General features: G+C 47.4%; 2 protein-coding genes across 2 annotated transcripts; one reads left to right on the top strand and one right to left on the bottom strand.

The window, feature by feature from the left end:
- The first annotated feature begins 1,307 nt into the window (after window positions 1-1,307).
- LOC111838247 (putative claudin-24) lies at window positions 1,308-2,964 on the top strand. The gene has a single exon (XM_023801042.2). The coding sequence runs from the start codon at window positions 1,497-1,499 to the stop codon at window positions 2,154-2,156; it is 660 nt and encodes a 219-aa protein (XP_023656810.1). The 5' UTR covers window positions 1,308-1,496; the 3' UTR covers window positions 2,157-2,964.
- Window positions 2,965-7,915: 4,951 nt separating this feature from the next.
- LOC111838205 (claudin-34-like) lies at window positions 7,916-12,074 on the bottom strand. The gene has a single exon (XM_023800941.2). It carries the CDS (start codon window positions 9,887-9,889, stop codon window positions 9,056-9,058), a length of 834 nt encoding a protein of 277 aa, XP_023656709.2. The 5' UTR covers window positions 9,890-12,074; the 3' UTR covers window positions 7,916-9,055.
- Window positions 12,075-12,090: the final 16 nt, after the last annotated feature.

Below are 12,090 nucleotides of genomic sequence, written 5' to 3'. Positions count from 1 at the left end.
TTTATTCTTCTATATAAGCACGTGATATAAAAAACACGGTGGCCTGTCGCTAATTTCATTTAATTTTGTTCACACACAGTACGTACACTCTGCAGCCTGCATCTCTGACAGAGCCGGCGCCGGGGAGCAGCGTGGGCCCGGTACTCACAGAGCCGAGACCCCGATCGGTCAGCTGATGCGGGCATTCCTTTCTTCTCTGCTGGAGAAAGAGAGGTTTTGTATCTTCATGTGTCCGTGTCTGTGTGCGTGTGTGAAAAACGCTCCAGTGTCTCCGAGCCTCCTACTTTCATGGTCTTCTAATCGAGGTCGTAAAATACAATAAAAAGCCTTTATAATACGTTTCTCAATCACAAATAATAAAATGTCCCCTTTGAAGATTTGTCTGTGGCCTCTGCTCAGAATAAGGTAAGAATTATAGCATTCATAAAAATATCCCGAAAATAGCTGTCATATAAACAATGGCTTTTTATTTGTGCATGTACAGATCTGGGGGCTTCACATGAAAAATAAAAATTAATACATTTTACTTAAGCACAAAACTGCTCTTTCCTGCTTCTGCTGAACCTTTCCTAGTTCCTTGACATTTCAATACCGAATAACTGGTACAACTCGTTGTAGCACCGGAATGAAGTTTATAGGTGTTTTTCTCTTTTACATCGTCATTCCTTTGTGTTTACTGCTTCTAAAACAGGCACAAAATATTTTTGCTTGTATTAAGGAATGCTTTGTGGATTTACAGCTAAGGAGACGAAAAGCTAAGTTTAGAAAATGCTACTCATTCTGCACATTAATGAGACAAATAAATCACGGATTATATCACATGAAATGGCACCCGGTCACTTCCCGGCGACTGGCATCAAAGGCGCCGTGGTGAGATTTATATAAATAAACTGGCCCATTTGGCTGAGGGAGCGCGACCACCTTCGACATCTCCTGCCTGCGTACCGCCTCCACTTTCCCTGTCAGCTTCCACTGCGACCTAATCATTACAGGACGAGGGTCAGCAAAAAAAAACAAAGAGGCAAAATCACAGAGGGTGCAGAAGGCCAATCCTGAAATGACAAAGCTGGGCATTTTAATAACATCCTGTCTGCATTTGATTGCATCCCATAGGCCTCGCTGCTGCGAGCCCTGGCTTGACTCTCAATGATCCTGTTGTTCCCTGTCTGGTTGTCCGACCTCCAGCCCCCCCCCCCCCACAATGGCATGCGCTGGTACTGTAGTGACAGGGTGGGGGGGGGGGGGGGGGCACAAAACATCAAGCAGTGGCTCTCCTCTCATGCACAGATCTGTTCTTCTAGTGGAAGCCGGACTGAGGAGGTGCTCCTTCAGCCCTGGATGAAGGAGGCGGTCACTAATTGGCAGGAGTGAGGAACCCCCCCCCCCTCCCCAAAAGGGCAGCTTCTCTCCAGCCGTGCTGCCGAGCTAGAGGAGCACTATTCAGCCACCAGCCTGAGCGAGGGATCGACAGTGGGAGGGAGCAGTGGTCCGGGGAGATGGACACCAGTGTATGTGCTCTGGAGCTCCTGGGGGCCTTCTTCTCTGTGGTGGCCTGGGTCTGCTCGCTGGCCACCACCATTACCCCTCGCTGGATGACGCTGTCTACAGACCTGCTGCCTACGGAGGTCTATGAGCTGGGGCTGTGGGAGACCTGCGTGGTGCAGGAGCCGGGTAGCATGGAGTGCCGTCCGTATGACAGCCTGCTGGGACTTCCCCCGGACATCAAGCTGGCCCGCATCCTGATGTGCGTTGCCGTGGCGACCGGGCTCCTCGGGGTGCTGATGTCCATCCCCGGGCTGCGTCTGGTCAACAGTTGCCAGGGCGAGGAGGAGCACAGGGCCAAGCGGGCCTTCAAGCTGCTGGGCGGCGCCTTCTGTGCCCTGGCCGGCGTGGCGGTCCTCATCCCCGTCTCCTACGTGGCCCATCTGACGGTGCTGCGCTTCTTCGACGAGTCGGTGCCAGAAGTGGTGCCGCGCTGGGAGTTTGGCGACGCCCTCTTCTGCGGCTGGGCAGCCGGCTTCCTCCACATGGTGGCCGCGGTTCTGCTGGTCGCCTCCTGCCTGTACGCGCCGGGGAGGTCCCGCACGGTGGCGGCCCGGTGGACACGAGCATCCTGCGCCATAGACCGCACTGGGAAAAGGTCAGAGTACGTGTGAGCGCCCACCCCCCAGCGCCAACGCCCCGCTGAGCCCTAAATCACACAGCACCCACTCTTCCTCACCGAAGTGTAAAGCTACCATTTTCCTCATGATCTGCAACATGTTTATTTAACTACAATCGTCTGGTGTCGTACACGGGGTGAGTCATGAGTAAGCAGCCCCCTGGGCCGGCGTGAGATGCATCCCAAGATGCACTTGTATTTTTTAAAAACACTTCTTTCTCAAGCAGTGATGAAGGATTTGCTGTTGCTCTCTCTAGAATTTTTCCCCTTTTATTTCAATCCCCAATTTTTCTGACTTTCACAATGAATGACTTTCTATTTGACAATTGATCTGATTTACTTAAATCCATCGGAAGAACAGAAGAAAATGTTTCAGAAACTAGTGGCGTCTTCTAGGGGGCCTGTGAGACTGATGGAGAGGGTGAATCAGCACTGACCAAAGCACTAGAGAGGGTGGGGGCTGAAAATAAGGGAAAATGCAGATGATTTAAAATAAATTATATTAATTCTATCTTATTAAAATTTTGCAAATGTTAAATATATGTATGTGTGTGTATATACATGAACACACATAGTGCAATATCAGAGTGATTATATTTTAGCAAGAGACGTGATCTTACCTAATCAGCAAATATCTATAGTTAGATTAACACTTATGGAAAATGTTCTCCATTTTTCTTGTAGTGGTCTGTACTTGTGGAATAAAATCCCACATATTCAAATGGAAAGAATGTAAAATTATTGTGATTTTATGTATAAAAGGGCAAATAGGCCTATATAAAGGGTTTTATGGAAAATGGTTATACGTTTGTCCTCTATGTTTTATTTCTCGTTATAACTCGCATATGGTATAATATTTACAATGCAAGGGCAATGGATGCCGAAACGCAAAGATGGTAATCAGAATATAAAAGCGTTTGGTGATTCAGCGATCGCTTTAGCCATGGATATGCCACATTTTTTCCAGCGGGACCAAAGAGAAAACTTAACGGAACCGGGTGCCCGACAGATCGCGGTGTTTTTTTTAGAATTGATATAGATCTATTTTAAAAGTAGAATTGAGGTAAGGACGTACGACGTCGCCGCTTGAGGAAGCCTTGGGCGATGCGCGCACCCGCCACGCTCGGCCCCCCGACGGCGACCCGCGCCTCATCCGTCAGGGCGATTTCTGACACGTCTGAAGCAGCTGCCAAGCGCTCAGCTCCGGGCACTTAGAAACACAGTCCTTGCGTGGCAGGTGGGTGCACTTGATGTTAATTCCCCCCGACTGCCTCACTGTGTCCTGAGTTAAGCTTTCTTTAATTAACGACTTTAATGAATGACAAGTTCATTGAAGGAATGTTAAAGAGGTTCTCTAAAATTTACTGGGGCGTAATTATTATACAATACAGTTTTTTTCAGGAACTTTCTAAAGTTTCCCCGTGGTCCGTTAGTCAGCTTTATCTCGTGTCCCACTCCGCTGGGTGCGGTTCGTTCTCGATCCGCTGGTCCCGCCTGAACGGTGCCTCTGTTGTCCCTTTACAATGGATTTGTTATTTCATTATATGCTAATCTCTCCAATCACATACAGTGAGCTGTCCTGCATCAGAGAAGCAGGTGGATGTATTACTAAACTTAAAAATCTGTTTAGAAATTCCAGGACGGCACAACAACATTGCAGAGTTAATAGTTAATTCATTTCTGTTGCGCTGTATCATAGCCTGTGTATTTCAATCCTGTTCTACTCTCTAACGCGTTTCCTCTGCGGGACGCCCGAAGCAAAAATGCTATCTGTAAATATTCATTAATCACCTCGAAGTGGAACTAACTAAAAAAACCGACTTTTAATATTTACCCGCAACTCTATTTCAAAATAACCTAGTGGGGGGGGGGGGTTCAAATGCTTCAAATGTGCTGAAATATCAACAGAGCCTTAAAGACTCTTATTGTCCATGAGTCGCTATCAACAAGTTCGAGTCAAGTCTGAGTCAAGAAATAAGGAGTCGAGTCAGAAGTCAATTTAAGAGCGACTCGAGCCCGAGTCGGAAAGTCGGGTTTCCGTCTGTGATACACAGTGCGGTCAATAGCTGCGAAAAACATCATAATATTACTACTGCAGGCAGTGAATACCGGCAGTAACATTTCATATAAGCGCAATAACAGCAACATAAGAATCACGCCATAAAAAAACAGTTTTCTTAATTAACGATTTGCAATACCGCGCCTACTCAGCAATGAGGATCCTACATTAATGTAGTAGGCTACTTTGAGTGCAGCGCCACCACGCATGGATGGCCACAGCAGGAATAGCCACAGAATTGGGTTATTGGAGGCAGATGTTCGGGAAATGAATAGTGTGTGTGTATATATATATATATGTGTATATAATTTCAGGAATCTTAATGTACCGAATATAAAATATCACCTATAATACAAAAGTTCTTAGAGCGCCCCCTAAAGGTCTTAGGGGAGGCTGCTAAGGGAAGTCGTGTTCTTTTTAGGGGGGCGGGCGGGTTCCCCTTAGCTTCCCTGTAATTCGAACCGTTCCTATCGGTAAAATGTCAGTGCCAGACACCGCAGAAGGTATGAAGTTTGGGCAGAGTCTAGGCAACTCTGAACATTTAAATACATTAAAATTTTAATTGGGACACATTTTTCGCAAGAGCTAGCAAATGACTATATATGGTCTGATTTGCCTGATTATAGGTTTTTCATTTGATCGTTGATTCGATGCAACGCGGGCAAGTGGGCCTAATAGACAATCCAAAATAAGTTATATATAACAATAGAAATAGCAGTCTGTAGAAAATGCCTTTAACGGTGGGGAAGGTGGAACAGGTGGAGTGTATATATATGTAATCTCCACAAACAAAGCAAAAGGCTCATCCAAGACAAAAACAGTCAAAATGTAACGAATTTACTTGTTCCGTAGCACAGCAAGCGCCCTCTTCATGCAATGAGATTTTTATATTTATCTGACTGTTGAGTCATTAACTTGACATTAAATAAGGTTATTCTGACGGTCAACTAGCGCTAAAATCATTTGTTAATAATTAAACTGATTCCAAGTATTACGAAGTATGACGTACGTGCTGTCATGCATTAAACATTATTATATATCATTATAATCGATCGGGATGTTATATAGTTATAATCAACAAAAAGCGGATTTATTGTCCTCGCTAGCCTGGGAGTTAGCCAAATAAAATAATAAAACTGGTGGTTACTTAAGTCCTGCGCGGCCGCCCAAAACACTGGGTGACTAAAAATAAATCCTCGCTGCGTAGAACAGCGCTGATTGAAAGGTGTGTCCTCAGATGTAATTTCGACTAGATTAATTATATCCGCCAATGGTGAAAGAAACCAAACGTAATTCTACTAATACTGCAGTATTGTGTTAATACATGTCTTTTTGACAAAGAGTTAGTTTGTGCAACATGCGCGGTGGGCTGGAGTAATAGTTCATGACTTTTTTCCGTCTCAAGCGTATTTTTAACCATTGGCCAACCAAGCTACTGATGAATACTACAGAAAAATGATGCTGGTGGTGAATTTTTCCTATGGCGCCATAACGGCTTCGACCAGACCCGAAGACTGCATTTCAAATTGCTTAACAGTAGATATAGTCTGATTGTCGGCTTTGAACCAGGAATTCATCAAGGACACTCCGCTCCGCTCCAGGTTTTCTGCAGGAGCTGATCTGCGATGCACCGAGCGGGACGAAGCGCATACCAGTGGCTCCTGCGTTTCTCTGTGATGCGCTGGGGACACGGTTTAAACCTCCATTTGACTTAGATAAACAGTCTGCTGACTTAACACTGACGGCTTTTTTCGCATCGTAGGACTGCTGCCTGCAGAATAAGTCTGAAGCCAGCTACGTTAGAAGTCTTTCTATGACACCGTGTAACGTGTAATCTGAATCACACTAAGCATATTGAAAAATAGCCCTGCTTCAGATTGAAGATAGCTGTAATTCCCCTCTCAGGGATGTCTGGGAAGAATTCAGTGGACAGGAGGTGGGAAACATGAGGAAAACTACTTATTCGCCCCAGTTGTTGAGCCTGTTTCTCCCTTAAGTGGGACAGCAGTTATCACAAACCACTAATCAGCACTGATAGCAGGATGCTGAACTGATTCCCTTCTTATCTTATCTGCATTAGTAAGGTACAAGTGCGAGACTTCAGCAGCTCCGGCAGAGCCCTCGCAGAGTCCCAGCAGAGCCCTCGCAGAGTCCTAGCAGAGTCCCAGCAGAGCCCTCGCAGAGTCCTAGCAGAGCCGTGATGGAAAGTCCAAGGTTTGAACAGATCAATGTGATTCGCTTTGCCAGCGTGGAGGATGACAGCGGCGCTTAAGCATCAAGACAGGGAAAGACCAAGTTTTCCTTCAAGATTGGGTGGAATTTCGAAAGTTTGTCTATCAGCCTGTCCTGCCACATTACTGTAACTGGTTTAGGTTTAAGTCTGTGAGTAACCATGCTGGGGAACCTGCGAATAGTGAAAAGGAGACAGATCTTCATCCCACTGGGGGGGCACACAGAGGCAGGTCGACTGAAGAAGACGCCTTTTGTTCCCGGTCACTGTCCGCGGGACAGTGCTGCCCCCAGCCAGAGCAGTTGGGCCCAACTATATTTCCTGTGCAACAATCACTACAGTGACAATGTCGTCCTCCCCCCCCCCCCAAAGGTCAGGCCTGGTCCTCACGTGCCTGCCACTGCCAGCCACCACACTCACATGGTCACATGACTCACGCCTCAGTCTGGGGGTACTGGATCGGCTGGGGGGGGCGCTCTTATCCTCCCCCTCTATCCAGAAGCTGGGACGGGGGCTTGGTCGAAAGCTGCGGCACTCAAAGGGGTCCGTGCAACAATTCAGCAGAAACACAAGGACCCGGTCACAGGTGATGTTCAGCTACCAATCAGGCCAGCTGACAGCTCCGACTCCCCAGCTACCGCAAAACACGGGCTACAATTAGTTAAAAGAAACGTTCCACACGACACCGCTGGGCTGCTTTTTGTATTGGGTAAGAAAATCTAATTTAATTAATTATAAGTAATTTCCCCCTATTATGTCATCAGGAGGATTATGGGAGTTTTGTACGAACAAAATAATAACATTCCTGCGAAGTTTCCCTTCAAAGTCAACATGCAACCTTCCCAAGACTGTGGCAATCCGAGGTACAAATTGGAAACACGTTAAAGAATGCGTATCGGGGGCAAGCGACACACAGAGAGGTTCCAGTGAAGTTCATTAGTGCCTTGGCGGGAGGTTGTGGAGCGCAGTGCCAGGATGTGGGATAACAGAGGTCCTACAGAGTCAGTCCCAACAGAGGAAAATCCCTTTTCCTCTCTGTCTAGTGACTGAAACTCAACATTTATTAGCTTGAGAATGTGAACTCCTGTTCTGATTTGATGCACAAAATTCAGGATTCGCACACTGAATCAGGGCAGGATCCCCCTCGGATTCTGGACAGACGCTTTTGGATCCCCGGTTCCCATAGGGACAGATGCCTCGTTAAAAATGGAGATTGAGGTTCCAGGGATGCTGCTGGAGCACCTGAACATGCTAAACATGCACCCAGGACTGCAGTGCTGCGCTGAATGATGCGCTTTGATACACTTTCCCATAATAGGCCTTTATGGCCTGAGCTTAGCAGGTCCACCATTAAAATATTTAATGAGAATGTTAAAGTCACCTTAAAGTCACGATGGGAAAGGCTCACTACTGCTAGCTCAGTTTGACCATCATCTTAATTGTCCAGAAATATTAATATTCAATTCAACATGTCATCTTTTTTTTTATTAACAGAAAAATCCCACACAAAAACTAGTTCACATTTTTTCATCCAGTGGCCCTAAACTGCGGATAGATTCCTTGCTGCCCCCCGCCTGTCACAAAAATGCTTGCACGAAGCGTGGAAGCAGGCACAGGAGTTGGGGGGTCGGGTGAACACGGGGTTTATTATGGGTAAAACACACTCTGGAGTACGGAAAAGGCGACGTTAATGACTGGATTCGGGAAACATTCACAGAAACTCACTTAAATACACGGAGTCAATTAAACACAACTAGAAACAGTTGATAACAAGAGGATTCCACACGAGGTAAATGAAGGGGTGTGGCACACAGGAGGATCAGAACGATCGGGCCATGACACTGCCCCTAACGCCGCTGCCCACAGTGTCCTTCCAGCGAGATTCACCTGTTATAGTTACATCTTATTTAATGTCACATTACATGCTTTTGTCCAAAGCAACTTAAAAGACAGAAAAGCTTGAGTCAGACAGTGTCTCCAGAGCAGTTTGGGGTTCAGAGCCTTGTTTCCACGAGACAGTGACTCTGCTGCCATGAGACTTGAACTCATAACCTTATGGATGTGGGTGCAGATCCCTAGCCTGCTGCTGGACACACCGCCCCATCCGTACTCAGCACATCTTAGGTTAATCTTTACATTACACTGTTTTACCTTTTTCATTATTTTCTGCCATTACTAGGTGCAGGGGTGCAACTGATTCTCTTCTAAACTTGATAAAAGTGTTTAATCATGATTCATAATTAAAATATTCACAATAATAAATTCCAGTTCTCTGTTTTTACTCTGTAATTGATCTCAAAGTGCAAATGCATTCAATGTAGCTTCAGAACAACACACAGCAAAATGAAAAAATGATGCTACCATCACAGTCCCAAGAGCCCCTTATGGTACAATCATTCCTCCCAGACTGTCTCATGTAAAATTCATTCAGGCGTCAGGAAAAACAGCCGCGGTCCACGCAGCTCCGGGGTAAATTCATGCTCAAACGCAACTTTGCTGACGTTGCTTACGATGTCCACAACTAAACCATTATGCAAATTGAAGTGAATTAGCTCATGTGAACAAATTTGGAAATGGTATCTGTCACGTGGATGGGAGGTGACATTCAGGTGTCCTCGAATGCTGGGTTGTCCTGGGCATGACCAGGGCTCTTCACGTCGCCGTTGCCCTGCGATGCGTCTGTCTGTGAGCCTCTGCCGGGGTCTGTAGTGGCCACTTGTGTGTCGTTGCCATGGCTACGCATGGCTGCCCATTCATGGTTGCTACGGCTGCTCTGGTTGGCAGCAGACTCAGCCCTGGAATGCTGTCTATGAGGGACAGCTTTCGGGAGTCTATACAAGATGAACGTCAATGCGCTGAGGACCGTCAGGATGGAGGCCAGCATCCCCAAGCTCAGTCCTGCCCCCACGTCCTGCCTGACGGGTGAGGGGGGCATGTGGAAATCGGGGGGGAAGTCTATTGTGTAATTGGCGGCCACTGACCTCATATTCCAGGCAAGAGGCAGCATGGTGCAGACTGCGGAGAGTAAGGAGAGGACGCCGGCCACAGAGAAAGCCGCCCTGAGCGGCTTCATCCTTTCCATCCCAAAGTAGACGCTCCTCAGTCCGTAGACTGCACAGGCATTCCCGCCACCGCCCACCATCAACGCCACCGGCACCAGAACCTGGGCCACCGACACTTCCGGTGGCGTTGACGGGTCCCGGAACGGGATGGAGCGGCAGTACAGGACCTGCAGCTCAGAGGAGACCAGCGCGCGGCTGGGGAAGCAGACCCTCCAGATGCCCACCCAGGCCACTCCGGACGTGATGTTGGTGACGTCCACCACGTGCCACACCCTCCACTGCACCAGGCCCATGGACACCGCTGTTAGGATCCAGCTCACAAACCCTAACAGGAGGCCAGCAAACTGCAAGTGGGCTGTGTGTACTAGGTAAGCCATTGCGTCAGGACTGCGCCATCAAACACACAGACCGCTCTTCTGCTCTGCCAAGAGGAACATCTTCAGGGGAACTCGGTCCTCGTCTTCCCTCTCACTCTCTCAACTGTCATTTAAAGCTTTATGTCATGGCGCCTCCGTTAACGTACATCGTCACTCATCCATTCAGTCCCCCGCAGGCTTCACAGAAGAGTAAACCAGCGTAGCGCCAACGTCACGGCCGGAGACGGTAAAACGGCTGCAAAGAGAGCAACAAGAAACAAGCCGCATTAGCGCGTGACGGGCTGCGAGTTCACGGAAGATGCAAGCTTTGAACTCAAGAGAACAGAGAACAGAAAGTTCAAGGCAGGGGTATCGAAGTGCTGCAGAAGCCTGGCACTGACCAGGCTCAGGGAAATAATTATTCTGTAATTTTGCTCACAGGTGACCCGTGTTGCCAGGTGTGGCACATTCAGAGCAGGAAAAATGATACAAAGGTCGAGGTGTGTCAGACCCTGCGGAACAGAAAAGAAACTCCAGATCATTGGAGAGAAACACAGATGAATTACAGGGTCCTATAAGCCTAATGATGATTATCTGAAAAGATTCATTTAAATTCATTCAATAAGCTGGATATTTCACTGGGAGAATTCAGGTTAAGTGCCTCTGCTGGGATTTAAACCATCAGGGTCGGCGTAAACGTCCGAGGGCAACGCCTCAGTGTGTTTATATTGGTTACAAAAGTGAAAGGTAGCTTGCACAAAAATCTTATTACAAAGACCTGAACAGGAAGATATATTAAAGATATCAGGAAGTGAAGTACATATAATTTAGGGAAGGTACAAACTCACTAAGACTAAGAGAAAGACTAAGACTAAGAGCATTCAGAGAGACAACAGACTAGTAGATGAATTCCTGGAACAGATGGGTCTTAGATATTTCTCCAGAAGATCCAAATGAATTCTTCAGAACAATGGGTGTATTAATATGAATTATTTCTTTGCTAGTGATAGTCACACACAGCTCACTTTGACCAGCTAAACCAGACTGAAGTTGCATGGTAACCTTAATTTCCTGACAGAAATGCACTGTGAGCTGAGCCAGTATAGAAATCAGGCAGAATCTCAAAAGTGAGCACTTACCTCACAGGACAGCGGCCTTCCACAGAACTGCAAAGCTGCACACTGGGAGCCGGCGTGTCACCCAGCATGACGATGAGCACCTCCTACGTCAGTCCTAAACACAAACACGAAGGAAACGCAGCGAGGGCCAGGCGACACGTGCTGGGCTGCTTATCGGAAACGCAAATACCTTGATTGGCATGGTTAATGATTCACTAATGATTCACTAGGAATTTACACACATGCAATCGGGGGGGTGGCACAGCCCATATGTAAATACCCAGCTCTTCTTTATTGATTTCATAATGTCTGGCAAACTTGCTGATTCATAATAGTAATTTCTCAAGTCACAACTTAGTCAATACCTCCCAAAATCCACAGGGGAACGTCAAGAACATGCACCCCTCGAATCCATCATCCCTCACCTTCTTGTTCTCCATTCAGCATGGAGTACTACCTTACCAGATGCCTTCTAGGGTCTGGGATGGCCAATGGCAGGTGTGTAACAGCACCACCTAGTGGCTTGGAGATATTACTTGTATGCCACCATGTTATGAAGGAGGGCCCTCATGCTTAGCCTTGGGGTTAATGTGTGTCTGAGCCAAGCGTCGATTATCCTATGCTGTGTGTCAGCAGCTTGATGGACAGGGCTAAACAGAACCATAATCTCATCAGAACATGCATGTCAGACTATGTCAGTCTCATGGGCGTTCAGATAGGTGCCTCAGCATGGACAGCCACCTGGGGACTGGGGTTAGAGGTCATGGCCATGCGGATTGTATTGTGATCAGAGAGACAAAGAGGTACACTGAAGGAATGCATTTACACATGAGAAACACACAGGAGCACACACGTGTTTAGAAGCATGAAGGACAGTGAGGCAGTGTGGTCAGGTGACAGGCCGCTGCCTCACCAGGGGACTTCTGGGAGCAGAGTGATTAAAGCGGCGGTAGGGTGGTTTGTGCGGGCCCCGCTCCGGTGTGAGGGGGCACACAGAGGGCCAGCATGACCAGTAACAGAAGCTCCTGAGCCTGGGGGGGGCTGATGGTGGGGGTGGGGCAGGGCACACAGGTATGTGCTGGCTCATGTTTCAGTGACCTGCTG

Source organism: Paramormyrops kingsleyae, chromosome 1 (assembly GCF_048594095.1).
Source record: "Paramormyrops kingsleyae isolate MSU_618 chromosome 1, PKINGS_0.4, whole genome shotgun sequence".
NCBI lineage: Eukaryota > Metazoa > Chordata > Actinopteri > Osteoglossiformes > Mormyridae > Paramormyrops > Paramormyrops kingsleyae.
Note: the sequence above shows the minus strand (reverse complement) of the source record. Positions and strands in the feature narration are given on the sequence as shown.